Here is a 16,842-nt window from a genome sequence, read left to right as displayed (position 1 = left end):
TTTCTGGAGGAACGAGAAAGTTAATGTATCTGCTGAATTTTAACACTGATGATCTTGAATCGTCTGAAAAATGGTTCTATTTTCGGATTGATTTGGAATTAATCGAACAGCAGTCAAAATATGGCACACCGTTTAATCGGTCCATTAACCCTACGTAGAGTTCAGCTAGGTACTTTCGTTACGCTTGATTTTTCTTCACAACAGAAACGATAATTTGAGATAAATGTAAAAACTGACTTGCACGTTCGTGCAGGATGACCAGAGTTATAAAAGAATAATATAAAAAAATAATGCATTCTTTAAGTCTACTTCTACCATATAGTGACTGCCTTCCACAAATTGAAGATTATTTTCACTAGTTACTGTTTAGAATGTAAAATATTGAATTTACGAAATGCTAACTAGTCTGACAATGCTGTAAATAAGTTTCATTATCCAGAGGGTTCTGCTTATGTAACTAGGACATATAGCATTATATAGTTCAAATAGGTATGACATGTTGGGAGGAATATATTTTTAATTTATGCTTTCCTCAGGTTTTGGTACAACCCTCCAAATGGGGAACTATTCCCCAAATTAGAATCAATCCCACATTTGATTAATCATTTGAGGGGGGGGGGGGGGGTCGGAGGGGGTGCAATCCCGAAATCCCGATTTTATTTTTGCCTGATCACGAATTCCCAGGCCTTATTTGACAATATTCTGAAATCCCGATAAAATAACATATGCTTTTTTGGAAAAATAAATCAATTAATGATTGTATACCTCCAAAGCAATCAGTCTGTCTGTTGTGCAGATCCCTGTATCTTATTAATATAATCTAGTGAGCTTAGTTTAAAACAAATTATATGTACGTGGAGACTGCGACATTCCAAAACTTAAAAGACACATAAATAAGTTGGCTAGTTTGAGCTCAATAAAAGAAGGTAACTTAAGAAATTGTCGTCAGTTACTTGGAGTATGATTGTACATTGTATACGTTTTCACTCTTCTTTACTCTGCAACTTTTTTGTGTGGTAGTCCGAAGCCAGGATACAGTGTCAAGTAGTTGTGCGTATACTGATTTCAATGTTTTTTTTTCAGGTAATTCTTTATTTGTGTTTGCCATTTAATTTTGTCCGACTTTTTTTTAAATTCAATATGGCCGGCCCTCTTTAGCTCTGTGGTATTGGTGATCATTGCCACAGTGACTGACATTATTCTGTAAATAACTTTGTAAAGTGCTTCGAAACTTGATTGTGTAACACGAAACTTAAACAATTTTTTTTTGGGTAAAAGTTAGACACTTTTGAAGGGTTACTTTTTCTTTGAATACTTATCTTGTGCTGATGCACCTAGTTAAATCCTGTTTTGTTTCTGTGTGTAATCGTGTCCTCGGGTTTACTAATTTTTAGTACTCTTACATTTATAACTTTGACCAAGATGAACAAAATTATCTTCGGAGAAATCCCAAGACTTAAAACCATAGAACAAACAATGTGCAAATATATTCAAGTTGTATTAAAAAAACATTTTAAAACCGTTGACCAAATTAGCGCGTGTCTCGATTAAACTAAATCCCAAACTTAAAAATGGACGATCCCGGAGTCCCGATAAAGGTCCAACTCCCCCCCCCATTTGATAGTGCCAAAAACTGAGTTTTTTTTACTTAAAATGGCATATATGTATATATTTATAAAAAATACAGCAAATTTTTCAAAAGATGAATAGCTATAACCTGATTTACAGAGAAGTTGCAAGCCTATGAAAATTTTGAAAAAAATTATTATTTTCAAGGCTACTAATTTTTTAAAAACCCAAAATACAAATATGGTTCTTTGGAAGAAGTTGTTCCATTTTCTATTATTTGTGCATTTTCTATGAATTTGCGCCATTTTAAGTAAAGAGACCCTGTTAAGAAATTTAAGATTTTTCTTTTCAAGATTTGAATTATCTCCCCTTATTCTTTGACAAAAATTTATTTATACATGTAAATTTCTTTAGAAAATAAAAGGTTCTGGCTCAGTTTGTCAAGTATGTGATTGCTCCTTTGTGTGGTATCTGTGATGCCACTTTCACTTGTTCCGTTAACTGAAGCTACTCTTTATCATGTGATTTGATATAGAGTGTCTTATCTACATTTGTACCTACCAATGTAAATAATCATGGAAACTTCAGTGGTTATTAGTAGAACGTTACATGCATGATGACATGTTACATGCATGATGACACGTTACATGCATGGTGACACCCGTGTCCTTTCAATTAACAAAGGCAAAAGCCAAAAAGATCTAGAAAAAATCAGTCAATATATAACAGAGTAACATTTGTAAATTAATTGCAATTGGAAGGAAGATAAAATTATTCTATTTTTGTTTAATACATGAATGTTTTAATCCATGGAACTTTTAAATTGGTAAATCTGATTCTCTTATAATAAAAATTACATGTACTTGAAGAATGATTGCCGAAATTTATTTGATGTGCTTTAAGCGTGAAAGTCATGAGCCCAAATACTGTTCAAGTATATGTAGTTATCAAAATAGTCCTGTTTGGATGGTTTAGTTTTTGAAGAGTGACAAATTGATTTAATTTTGTTTGTCAAGGTTTTGATGTTGTTATACATTTTGTGCCTCTTCAGACCTGCAGGGATTTGAATTTCTGTGGACCAAGGTCTTAGACCTCCTATTCTGTACACTGAGGCTTTATACATAGCTTTTAATTTTCTTAAGGAGGATTTTTCACTTGAAAATCAAATGGTCATGGACCTTCGATCATTTAAAGTAAAATTCTAACCCCTGATTTGAATTTTTAGTATAGTCATGATAGTGAACCAATAATTTTTTTACATAACAAAGAAAGTTAACAGGAGAATTTGTTTTACTGACAGTGAAAAGTAAACATATTAAGTGATACAGAACAGTTTTATCTTTTGAAAAAAATGCAGGATTTTATGGAATTGTGCATATTAAAGGCATTATGAAAAATCCTAACAATACTGTTGTCTTTAGCTTCATAAATTTAAACGGACCAAAGACGTTTTTTTTCCTAAAAGTTTTGTTTAATTGGCAATTAAATGGTGAACCTGGAAATCTATAATTCAAAATTTCAAATGGTGATAAGTTTTAGTAATATCCTGTTTATTATAGAAGATTTGTGTGTTTTCTATTATATTCATCTCGTTGAAAAAGGAAGTGAGAACAATTAGCAAATGATAGGAGATATTTCTTCTTTTCTTTATGATAAGGTGACTGGTCCTTTAGACAAAAAAATATAATGTAAAATTACAAACTTTAAATTTTTGACATAAAGTTTTCATTATTTCCTTCACTGCATTGTCTAGTATTATCTGATCTACGAACGCATGAAATCTACTTTATATTATTGCACTCTATAGGTCAGGAGACAGAAATTTCTGGGCTATCATTTTTTTTTAGGTCAATGGCCTTTTGCATGAATTGAATTTAAAATAATTTGTTTCTTTTATAATTGATAGTTTGAATACATTATATATTTTGCAGATACCATAAGCAACCTTTCACCATTGTATTGTGGATGTTGTAAGTGGCATGGAGCTAAGTAAGTATTTTTAACATTTACCTTCTATTGACCCATATTTTTGTCTCTATGGAAGCTTCATAATCAAGAGATACCATCTAGAGTAAAATTTTGACTTTTGCCCCCATGTTTCCTTATTTTATTAATAAAGATATTGCTTTGTTTTTTATTGCAGTCAAATTTCAGATATTTACCGTAGTCTGTGGTTGAATATTTGAAAATTTAAATAACTTTGTCAAACCTGAAAAGAATTTTAGAAAACATGGACAGAATCTTCTTTATACTCCAGAGGTAGCACCACGAGCTAAATGGTTTTTTTTATAACCTAATTTAAAAAAGTTTTTTTACTGATAAATGGACCTTTTTTCGGGGGCAGTTAACTTTGTACTGACTGCAGCAGTGGCAGGTGATACATGGGATTCCATGGAACTGTTAAAACAATTTTTGTCTTGTCTTGACAGAGTCAAAAAGCGAGACTAAGATATGCTGTTTCCTACAACGATGTATTAGTTTGTGATTAGGTCAGTTTATTGGGAACCACTAGTGGAAGGTCAATGATATTTGTTATGCAGTTGTATTAGCATTGGACATTTCATTTCCATGGAGATTATTTGGCCCCACCCCCTCAGTCATGGTCTATTAACTTTGAAACTTTTGCCTACTTTACATGTACTACATGTAGTTTGTGATTTGGTCAGTTTATGGGGAACCACTATATAGCTAGTGGTAGGTCAATGGTATTTGGTATGCAGTTGTGTTAACATTGACACATCTCATTTCCATTGAGATTATTTGGCCCCGCCTCCTCAGTCATGGTCTATTGGCTATGAAACTTTTGCTTAGTTTACATGTATTAGTTTGTGATTAGGTCAGTTCAAGGGGACAACTAGTGGTAGGTCAATGGTATTCGGTATAAAGATGCATTAGCATTGGCACATCTCATTTCCATAGATTCTATATTTGCATTATACTACCAAAAGGTGTCATACTGTGTCAATTGGATCGGTTAATAATGTCATCAACTCTTTTTTGTTACCGGAATACCTGCTTTTCTTAGTCTGTTTACTTCTTTATTTTTTGGAAAGGGAAATTAATCCACCAAGTAATTAAATTTACATGGTTTTTTTTCAGGTCAACACAATCACAGTACAGAAGACATCATACTTCAGGAAGCCATAATTATGCATTTCTTTCGTCCTATAAATGTACATTTAAACACAATAAATCAAGTTCTTATTATAAGACCAAGCACCTTATAAGTCCAGATTTTTCTTTAGGTATTCCATTAGGGTCCATTAGATATTTTCACATATCCTCACAATATAATGAAAAAGAAAAATCATTTGTGGAAAAGGCTGTTGAAGTGTTGAAAGATAAAAAAAGAACGGATAAAAAAGTAGAAGAAGTTAGTGAAAAAGAATTACAACCCCGTGTTGAAAAAGAAAAACTTAAAATAGAAAAAACTGAAGAAAAGTTGTCAGGAGACCAACAGAGCACTGTTGTGAAAGCTAAACCAACATTATTACAAACCATCAAAAAACATGGAAAATTTTATTTGGATGGGTTTGTTTTGTTTTTCAAAGAATTAAGAATAGCTGTGTCTTACTTATGGAAGAGCATAGTGAAAGGAGAAACATTGACTCGAAGAGAGCTGAAACAAGTTAGTATATTTGATGTTTCTGATTAAACATTGTTTTTTGACAATACATATATGCAAAAAAAGTGAAGAGGAATTAACAAATTTAATCTTCAAAGAATGAAAATGTTCAAAAACAACTGCAAGGTTTGTCTTCCATCAAGATGATCCACATAATAATTTACATTTACCATTCGTAAACCAAGTTTAAATTCTGAAAAAAACATATTTTGATAGGTAAGGTAGTTTGACAATGCTAGATTTTATCATCACAAATGTGAAAATTTAAATCTGCTGAAATATAAAGTGCTTGCATGAGATATATTTTTCAAGCGAACAAATCCACAGTATAATATATTTTAAGTGACCAACAAAAATCTGTATTATTGAATAAATAATTACAAATGTACTGAAGTAACTGAACTATAAGGTATTTCCAAAAAATTCACTTTCTTTAATTATTGGCAAAAATAGAAAAATACGTTATATACACAATGATGGAACAAATGTAAAATTATTTTATATATTGATTTAGTTCAGGCATGTTAATTTTTTAAAGTGGTTGTTTAAGCCAGGTTTTATGACATAAAGATCTCCCAGTTGTGTATAGTCTCGCAAACACAAAAATTTCAAAAATGTTTCAATTCTGATGAAAGAAACTTAAATTTTACAATATCAATAGGCAGAAAAACAGATTATCTATATGTATATCTCTCTATCCATCATTTACATAAAACATTTTTTTTATTTTACAGCTAAGAAGAACTTCAGCTGATATCTTCAGAATGATTCCTTATCTGATTTTCATTATAATTCCATTCTTTGAATTTTTGATACCAGTATATTTGAAGTTATTTCCAAACGCTCTACCTAGCACCTTTGGACGAGATGAAAAAAAGGTAAGTTGGTTCTTATCAATTTGATGTTCACTTGTTGACAGATAATGTACAAGCAGTTGGTAAGATAACTTCAAATAGCTTATAACTACTGGATCAAAAGACATTATATGTTTGACCAACAAGGAATAGTAACTTGCTATGATAATTAGTATTGGACATGCAACAGTGTGTCGGTTGGTAGGACTTAAAAAGTCTGTGGACCTGGTGAAGGGACAGATAACTTTGACTGCTTTTGGAAAGCACAGATGAAGTCTTATTCAAATACATCTGTCATGTCTATCCCATTTGCAGCCAAAGTTACAGAGGTCAGAAAAATGATATCATCAAATAACTGAAGTTCCAAGTCATCTTGATCACAGATCATAAATTATAAAGGCTGCAAAGGATTCAGTGATCAGGACACAGAAATGATTGATTTGCTATTTTTGATATGACAAAGAAATCTTTTACGATTTAAGCTAAACTGTTTTGCCTGGACAGACAAAATTTCTCAGTAAAATTGACAAAAGGAGGTGCCCTAATTGGATGCTTTGTATTTATAGTAATTTCTTTGGATGATAGACAGCTGAATGTTTTTACTTGGAAAAGTCCTGGACCTCATTATTTCTCATACATGTCTTGTTTTGCTGCTAAATGATTATCAAAAAATATAATTAACTTGGTCAAAATGATACTGTACTTAATAAAATCAATTTTTATACGTTTCCAACAAAGAAATTACAGAATCATGTTGTCAACATATGCACAAGTGGGCTCATGTGTTCAAACAGAGAAACTATCAAAATAAAAGAATACCAAGTAATTAATTTTTTTCCTTAGTCTCAATGTAGTACATGACAGTGACACCAAATGAGAGTTCATAATTTATTTATAGCAGAAAGGTTGACATCTGTTATATGCAGAATCAACATTTTTAACTTAAAGTGAATAAGGCTTTATTGCAATATATCATATTACTGAAGCTGATGTTCGACACTTCAAGGTTTTCTATATCTGTAAATGTAAATACTCACTGATATTCATTTTGTGAAAATCATCCTTGACCTTAGTTTTTGTTTGCTGCCCTTAATGCTGGCATTTTATAAAAGGTTATAACGCAGGATTGAAAAACATGTCTGGTGGACTCACTTGTGGGCATCAATGGAGAATGGAAGTCATCAAATCCTTTGTCAAGAAAGAAAAAAGAAAAGAAATGAAAAGTTATGACAACAGTTAAAATTATGATGAGTGAATAGTGTTAAAGCATAACATGAGCCTTACACATATATTTAGTGTAATTTGTATTGCAATTAACATGTTCATATAAGAGTTTTTTTTTTATCAAATCTTAATATCTTAAATAATGCTGAAATAATGATTTAAAATAATAAATGAATAGACATGATTAATATTGTCAAATGTTATTGTAATTGATTATTTTCATTGCTTCTCCAGCCTGATGTCTTACTTAAGGAAGGGTTAAAAAGAAAACAGGAAATGGCCAAATTACTGCAGGAGACTTTACAGCAAACATCATTGGAACGTAAGAAGAAAGATGCGCCAAGTATGGTGATGGAATTCACAGATTTTATGGAAAAGGTTTGCTAACATATTGCATATGCTGCATAAAATGACAATATAAGTGCATCTGTTGCAAGAGTAGTGTCTCGGTTCTTGAAATCTGTTACAAAAAATCGAATTTCTTTGATGTTAATGTTTCTGGTAAAAAATCATATTTTCATTTACCAGATCTAGATGTAATTTGTTTTCTGTGCTTTTGGTTAATTTGCACAGAAAACAAATTACATATAGATCTTAGCCTGACAACTATGATGTATAGTTTTAAGTATCTTGACTTGTCTCTTGATTATGTTCACTCGGGTAGCAATGGGGATAAGGCTCTCACCAAGCAGAAATCAATGCAATTTAATAGGGGCAAAGCTTCGAATCCTGCCAAGGACAGTTGATTTATATGATATTGAATAACTTAACTTTCAATTTCAAAAACATACAATGACATCATTTTTGGCATGTTCCTGTATGTTTAACTGTTGTGTTCTTTTCTTTAGGCATAGGTAGAGATGATGAAAACTGTTGTCTTTTTCTCTCTATAGTGTTGTTAATGGTATTATTTCTGCTCAGTATAGCATTGTGCCGGGTAACAAATGATTTTTACACTTGCCTAAGTACAAAAATTCATATATTTCTACATCTTTTTCTGTTTTAACTGACAAATTTGGGACAGAATTGACCATTTAATAAATGTCTACATTAGTACCATTTTTTGCGGATAAAATTGTTTTTCAAAAATATTTTAACAAGATTTAACACTTTTTGTACCTTTTCGCATGGAGTGCCTCATATAAGATGAATAGGAAATGGTTTTGTGAATAAGAAATTATGAAAATATATTAAGCGGAGTTGGTTGACTGTATTATGCTTATGATTAAAAGTTGAAAAAAAACATTTCTTTTATTAGTAGGATGCTATAAAAAAAAAAAGAAGAGCTGTGGTTGCATTCTATGTTAAATATAGATTCTACCACTGTATCCAGTGTGATACAAGATTTCTCCACTCGAGACAGTTAAATTTTAAAAATAACTGTCTAGAGTGGAGAAATATTGTATTGCACTGAATATTGTGGTGGAATCTATTTCTCTAATGATTTTTATACTACCGCAAAATATTTGCAGTCGTATATTGGTATGACGTTGGCGTCGTCGTCGTCCGAAGACACATAGTTTTCGCACAATAACTTTAGTTTAAGTGAATGGATCTCTTTGAAATTTTACCATAAGGTTCAATACCACAAAAGGAAGGTTGGGATTGATATTGAGGGTTATGGTACCAACAGTTAAGGAATTAGGGGCCAAAAAAAAAGCATTTTTGTAACTTCCAGACAATAACTTGTGTTTAAGTGTTTGGATCTCTCTGAAATTATACCACAAGTTTCCATACCACATAGGGATGGTTAGGATTGGCTTTGGGGGGTTATGGCTCAAACTGTTTAGGAATTAGGGGCAAAAAAGGGGAAAAAACAAGGGTTTCCTGGTTAATGGACAATTTAAAAGCAGTGTAAGGGAGGTAATCCAAAAACAAAATTGTACAATGTTGTAAGACTTATATGATGTATTTAAATTGGTAATTATGGTTGCAAACTCCATTGGAAATTTGAATTGAGATTATGACCATATTTTGAGGGAAACCATTTTTTTTTTGGTATAGGGGGGGGGGGGGGGAGGGGGTAAAAAAGAAATTGGGGGGGGGGGCATTTTTTTTTTCATTTCAGATTTCTGAAATTAAAAAGAAAATTTCTTCAAATATTTTTTTTTGCAAAGAAAAGGGGGGGGGGGGGGGGATGGGGGTCAATACGCAACAGCATAGTGTATTTCACAAAAGCAAAAAATTGAATATAAATTCAAATCATATAACCAATTCTAAGTTCTTTGACTACAGTTATTCGGTGTCAGAAACCTATTATGTGTCAAATATTTAATTACAATCCAAATTCAGACCTGTATCAAGCGCGAATATTGTGTCCATTTTCGTCCCAGCTGTTCAGGGTTGGACCTCTGCAGTAGTATCCAGCTGCGCTCAGCGAAGCATTTTATTAGATGATATGCCGACTCTTTTCAATGATTTGCAAAAGTATGAGTACTTTCTATCTGACATCATCAGACATGGTTGCCTTTTTTAGTGCCGCCACAATGGGAAATTCAAAGGAAAACAAGTAAATTTGACATCATAATTGAATATTAACCAATGAAGAACTGAGATCAAACAAACCACATGTTGATTAAAAAAAAGTACTGTAAATTCAGAAATTATTGTGAGGTTTTTATTTATGTGAATAATGCAACTGGGTGAGTATCGCAATAATTACTCGCATTTTGGTATCTGATACATATATCTGTATGCAGATTTTCCCGAAATCGCAATAATTTAACTCAAATTTTTGACAATTCTTCATCAGTCGCAATAATAAATGCATGATATCTGAAATTACATTAATCAACCGGTCAGGAAAGGGATAAATTGGCTAAAAATTATAAAAACATCATCTTGACCTATTTGATGTCACACAATGAACATGAGGTTGTAAATTATGCCTGGCTTACAGTGTCATTAAAGAAATATGGTAATGAAGGCTTATTTTTAGCTATAGAAAAAATTAGAACATATGATAAATAATTAATGACTGTCATTTGTTATATGCAAGGTTAATGAATCCAAGAATAAATTTATAAATATTAACCTCTTACAAAATACAAATTATCAAGTAAATAAATTGTATATCAACCTCTTAAAGTCATTTATTGTAAGCTAATAACTTGATTTTTGTTTATTTAATAGGTTAGAAGTGAAGGAATAGCAGTTTCAAATGAAGAAATTCTTCATTTCTCTACCATGTTTGAAGATGAAGTGACAATAGATTCTTTGACTCGAGGTCAGCTGCAGGCCTTATGTAGAGTGCTTAGTATCATACCTATTGGAACTGATCAAATGTTACGCTTTCAACTAGACATAAAGTTACGTCGACTTCTGGTAGATGACAAAGTGAGTACCGGTATATTATTAAGAATATTGTAAGTTTTATGGTGTTCAGGATATCTGAGAAGTAGAGACTAAAAGGCTACAGAAATCACTGTGTCACAAGAAAAAAAGATATACTGTTGAAAATTTGGAAGACAAACACAAAACACAAACAAAATTTCAAAGACCAGCTAAACAGAATAACACAAAAAACATGCACACCAAAATAGTAAAGCAGCTTCATTTTCCTTTTGGCTTCTTAATAGTCCTGTCAAATATAGCTGAAAGTTTTCATGATCGTACTTTGGAATGATGCAAGGTTCAAAAAACATAACATAATCACTCAACCTGATATTAATTATAATGTAAATTCTTTATTTTTTGCGATGTTTTCGTAATTATTATTGTTATTGTGAAATCTGCAAATGGATAGATTTCTCAAAATTAGAATTCTTATTTTAAATTTTGATAGCTTTAATTGTATGCACCATTTTCTGAAATCACAATAATTTATCTCATAATTTTGTCCAATATTCCACAATCTTAATAAATAAATTCATGTGAAAACTTCTGAAGGTCAAGGTAAAATAAGAAATTCAGTATTTAGTTGTTAAAGCTGAAAATTTCAATTATGAATACCTAAACCAAAAGCCTGTATCGTATTTTTGTATTGTTGATCTAGTGTTTAACACTTTTAATAATGGAGGACCTACTATAACTTATTGTCAACATTTGTTTAAATATATGATACAGTGACCTGTACATGATAACATCTATAACACATGCTGTATTGACTCTCATCAAATGTCAATATTGAGGCTAGTATTGTTTTCTTGGATTGACACTTGTTACTTAGTTTTCTTAGTCTTTAGTTTTCTGTGTAGTGTTTGTAGACTGTTGACTGTCTTTTTGTTGATTTTAGTTTTTATGCCCCACCTAGGGGCATTGTGTTTTTCGGTCTGTGTGTCCGTCCGTCCATCTGTTCAGCCCTAGGTTAAAGTTTTTGGTCGCATCAGGTTAAAGTTTTTGGTCAATGTAGTTTTTGAGGAAGTTGAAGTCCAATCAACTTGAAACTTAGTACACATGTTCCCTATGATATGATCTTTCTAATTTTAATGTCAAATTAGAGATTTGACCCCAATTTCACGGTCCACTGAACATAGAAAATGATAGTGCTAGTGGGTCATCTGTGTACTATGGACACATTCTTTTGCCACTTTTTTTATACAACCGCAAAAAAATTTTGGGGATCGTATAATGGTATGATGTCGTCTTTGTCTGCGTCTGTGTCCGAAGACACATTGGTTTCCGGACAATAACTTTAGTTTAAGTGAATGGATCTCTATGAAATTTTTAAAGAAGGTTCAATACCACAAAAAGGAAGGTTGGGATTGATTTTGGGGATGATGGTCCCAACCGTTTAGGAATTAAGGGCCCAAAAGGGGACCCAAATCAAGCATTTTTCTAGTTTCAGGATAATAACTTGTGTATAAGTATTTCGATTGCTCTGAAATTGTACCACGATGTTTAATACCACAAGTAGAAGGTTGGGATTCATTTTAGGGGTTATGGGGACAACAGTTTAGGAATTAAGGGCCAAAAAGGGGCCAAAAACAAGCATTTTTTCTAGTTTCCAGACAATAACTAGTGTGTTAGTGTATGGATCTCTCTGACATTGTACCACAAGGTTCCATATAACAAAGGGAAGGCTGGGATTGAGTTTGGGGTTAATTGCCCCAAACATGTAGGAATTAGGGGCCAAAAAAGGGCTAAAAACAAGCATTTTTCTAGTTTCCAGACAATAACTTGTGTGTAAAAGTATGGATCTCTCTGAAATTGTACTACAAAGTTCCATACTACAAAGTAAAGGCTGGGATTGAGTTTTGGGGTTATTGCTCGAAGGGGGGTTTCAAAAAGTTGGGGGGGGGGGGGGGGAATTTTTTTCCCAATTTTTTTAAGGGATTCATATTTTTTTTTTTTTATTTTTAAAATTTCGAATTTTTGAAAAGTTTCAAGAAGAAATCTTCAGTTGCACAGTATTGCACAATGGATTTGTAAGATCTTTGACCACATTTATTTTGTGTCAGAACCTATATTATGTCAAAAATTTGATCACAATCCAAATTCAGACAGTATCAAGCTTGAATATTGTGTCCAAATTTGCCCCAACTGATCGGGGTTCGACCTCTGCGGTCGTATCAGGCTGCGCTCAGCGAAGCATTTTATTAATTTGTTACTTTGGTATCTTCTGCCTCTTTTTAGCTCACCGGGGCCCGAAGGGCTCCATGTGAGCTTATAAATGCCATCACTTGGCATCCGTCGTCGTCCGTCGTCTGTCGTCGTAAACTATTTAAAAAATCTTCTCCTCTGAAACTACTGGGCCAAATACCTTCAAACTTTAACTAAATGTTCCTTAGGGTATCTAGTTTATAAATTGTATCCGAAGTTTTGATCCATCGACAAACATGGCCGCCATGGCTAAAAATAGAACATTAGGGTCAAATGCAGTTTTTGGCTTATATCACAAAAACTAAAGCTTTTAGAGCAAATCTGACATGGGGTAAAATTGTTCAATTGGTCAAGATCTATCAGCTCTGAAATTTTCAGACGAATCGAACAACCCATTGTTAAGGTTGCTGCCACCGAATTGGTAGTTTTAACAAAATTATGCAGTTTTTTGTTATTATTTTGAATATTATTACAGATATATATAAACTGTAAGCAGCAATAATTTAATTTTGGATGTAACACGTCTTCTGATTGGCTGGCGTTGTTTTGTTTATCAGCTCATAGACATAATTTTGTCATGTGACCGTGACGTCATCAACGTTTTTTCATGGTTTACTCCGGTTTCAAATGGAATTTAGAATTAAATTATAAGAAATGACTGTAATATTTTTTCTGTCTATTCGAAATAACATAAAAAATGTGGTGCACACTTTAAAATAACACGCTACGCGGGTTATTCAGTGTGCACCACATTTTTGATATTATTTCTTCATAGACAGAAAAAATATTACAGTCATTCCTTAAATAATGTTCAGCAAAGTAAGATCTACAAAAAAGTTAAATATGACCATAATTGTCAATTGACCCCTTAAGGAGTTATTGCCCTTTAAAGACAATTTTACACAATTTGTTCATCAAGTTTGCTAACATTTAAAAATCTTCTCTGGAACTACTGGGCCAATTACCTTCAAACTTTAACTAGATGTTCCTTAGGGTATCTTGTTTATAAATTGTATCCGAAGTTTGTATCCATCGACAAACATGGCCGCCATGGCTAAAAATAGAACATAAGGGTCAAATGCAGTTTTTGGCTTATATCTCAAAAACTAAATCTTTTAGAGAAAATGTGACATGGGGGTAAAATTGTTCAATTGGTCAAGATCTATCAGCTCTGAAATTTTCAGACGAATCGAACAATCCATTGTTGGGTTGCTGCCACCGAATTGGTAGTTTTAACAAAATTTTGCAGTTTTTTGTTATTATTTTGAATATTATTACAGATATATATAAACTGTAAGGAGCAATAATTTTCAGCAAAGTAAGATCTACAAAAAAGTTAATATGACCATAATTGTCAATTGACCCCTTAAGGAGTTATTGCCCTTTAAAGACAATTTTACACAATTTGTTCATCAAGTTTGCTAACATTTAAAAATCTTCTCCTCTGAAACTACTGGGCCAATTACCTTCAAACTTTAACTAAATGTTCCTTAGGGTATCTTGTTTATAAATTGTATCCGAAGTTTGTATCCATCGACAAACATGGCCCCCATGGCTAAAAATAGAACATAAGGGTCAAATGCAGTTTTTGGCTTATATCTCAAAAACTAAATCTTTTAGAGAAAATGTGACATGGGATAAAATTGTTCAATTGGTCAAGATCTATCAGCTCTGAAATTTTCAGACGAATCGAACAACCCATTGTTGGTTTGTTGCCACCGAATTGGTAGTTTAAACAAAATTTTGCAGTTTTTTGTTATTATTTTGAATATTATTATAGATATATATAAACTGTAAGCAGCAATAATGTTCAGCAAAGTAAGATCTACAAAAAAGTTAAAATGACCATAATTGTCAATTGACCCCTTAAGGAATTATTGCCCTTTAAAGACAATTTAACACAATTTGTTCATCAAGTTTGCTAACATTTAAAAATCTTCTCCTCTGAAATACAGGTGAGCCATTCAGGCTCTTGAGATACCTCTTGTTTACTTAGGTTCTGTCATGTGTTATGTGTCCTTTAAATAGAATTATTCATTAAGATTATTAATTTAGATAGTAGTGCCTAAGGTGCTTACATTTTTCAATATGTGCAGTAATTAAAAATTTATATACATGATATATTTATATTATAGATGATTCAGAAAGAAGGCATTGAGTCATTGACAGTACAGGAATTACAGCAGGCCAACAGGGCAAGAGGAATGAGGGCCTTAGGTGTAGATAAAGAGAGACTGATATTCCAATTAGAACAATGGCTAGACCTTCATCTTAATCAACATGTTCCAACATCGTTATTGCTGTTGTCGAGGGCTCTATATCTACCTGAGCACCTGTCACCGGTAGAACAACTACAGAAAACTATACAGTCACTACCCAAGACAGCTGTCAGTACATTTTGATATAAGTAATTTAAAGTTTTAAATGTGGATGAAAAGGGTTATATAAATGTTAAGATTATGTTTTTGATTCTGAATTTTTTAGTGTTAATTAAAAGATACTTGATAGTAACAATGAATTTGGATTCTGTTTTAGTTTATTTTTCACATTCACTATTCACTAACTATATGTTGAAAAAGAAACATATTTTTCTGTATTTTAATAGAATTAAATTTCTTTTATAAGGGTTCATGAATAATTAAAAGTATATTAGTAAACCATTGATATTTGCAGACTGCTGAGGCCACAGTTAGAGTTGCTGCTATATCAGGTGAAAGGATTGATCCAGCAACAAGGATTGAAATTTTGAAGTCTGAGCAAGAGGCTATAGCAAAGGAAACAAAACTTAAAGCTGAAGAGAATGAATTGAAAAAACAAAAACAAATACAGGTTTGTATATGGTGTGTCAACAATTAGAAAATTTCCCATGACATTATCAAAGAAAGCTCTTGTAAACATATGTACTATAAAGATAGATACTTATCTACGTAATTTCATAGAATGTACTTATTTTAAAGATTTTTGGAAGAAAATTTGTATTCTTTTAAATAAACTTCATATTGATAAACTTATTATAAATTTAAAACATTTGGTGGTTAGTGGTAGGATATAAAACCCAAGACAACTCATTGAATGATATAAATTATCTCTTGACAGTTATCTTATTCACTCTGCACAAACGTAATTATTATACCCCCACTTTACAAAATTGAGGGTATACTGTTTTACCTCTGTCTGTCCATCTGTCCTTCCATCCGTCAGTCCGACCCATGAATATTTTTGGTCGCATCTTTCTCAGGAACTACATCATAAGGATTTCTGAAATTTGGTTTCAGGGTTTATATAAGTCAGCTATACCGTTTGATGCGTTTTCAGATTCATCACTCAACAACTTCCTGTTTACCAAACACTTACATCATTTTACACATGACATCCAAGTTGAAAATTTTTGTCACATTTTTCTCAGGAACTACATTACAAGGATTTCTGAAATTTGGTTTCAGGGTTTATATAAGTCAGCTATACCGTGTGATGCATTTTCAGATTCATCACCCAACAACTTCCTGTTTACCGAACACTTACATATTTTTACACTATTAAAATTATCCACTTGCGGCGGTGGTATCAGCAGTGAGCAGTAGCTTGCATTTTCACTTGTTGTATTTCAAATAATAAGACAAACCAGGTTAATGTTTATGAAATATTTAAACAAGAATATAAATACAGATATTATCTGATGGAATATAGAAATAAAAACATAAGTCATATGTTAAATAGGTTTGTATATGGTAATTTGAAAACCTTTACGAATAAGTCTATTCAAATGACACAAGTTCACATTGCTTTATAGACAACCTCGCTGTAAAAATTAGAATGTCATATCTAGTTTGTATATGATTTCTACAAGTACAGCAAAATATCCAAAGCATTTCTTTGTATCTATCAAATCATTGCTTACATTAATTTGTCCCTTTAGAGATACATATTTATACCAAGTCCTTATCAATTAAATTTGTTGATTCCCCTCACTAGTCACTAAATAAAAAAAGATGGGTTTGAAGAATACATTATTCATATTTTTACTTTTCT

At 32.1% G+C, this 16,842-nt stretch overlaps 1 protein-coding gene across 1 annotated transcript in view; it reads left to right on the top strand.

Annotated features, from left to right (window-relative positions):
• Positions 1 to 16,842, top strand: part of LOC127734682 (mitochondrial proton/calcium exchanger protein-like) — a 30,808-nt gene continuing 13,966 nt past the window's right edge. Inside the window, exons 1-8 of the mRNA XM_052244679.1 lie at positions 1 to 169; positions 3,501 to 3,558; positions 4,669 to 5,197; positions 5,929 to 6,072; positions 7,507 to 7,650; positions 10,405 to 10,608; positions 14,949 to 15,200; positions 15,487 to 15,642. Of these exons, the coding sequence (XP_052100639.1) occupies positions 121 to 169; positions 3,501 to 3,558; positions 4,669 to 5,197; positions 5,929 to 6,072; positions 7,507 to 7,650; positions 10,405 to 10,608; positions 14,949 to 15,200; positions 15,487 to 15,642 (1,536 nt within the window). The 5' untranslated portion in view covers positions 1 to 120. The remainder of the gene's footprint in view (positions 170 to 3,500; positions 3,559 to 4,668; positions 5,198 to 5,928; positions 6,073 to 7,506; positions 7,651 to 10,404; positions 10,609 to 14,948; positions 15,201 to 15,486; positions 15,643 to 16,842) is intronic.

Source organism: Mytilus californianus, unplaced genomic scaffold (assembly GCF_021869535.1).
Source record: "Mytilus californianus isolate M0D057914Y unplaced genomic scaffold, xbMytCali1.0.p SCAF_3, whole genome shotgun sequence".
Lineage (NCBI taxonomy): Eukaryota > Metazoa > Mollusca > Bivalvia > Mytilida > Mytilidae > Mytilus > Mytilus californianus.
This window is presented reverse-complemented; position numbering and strand designations above follow the sequence as displayed.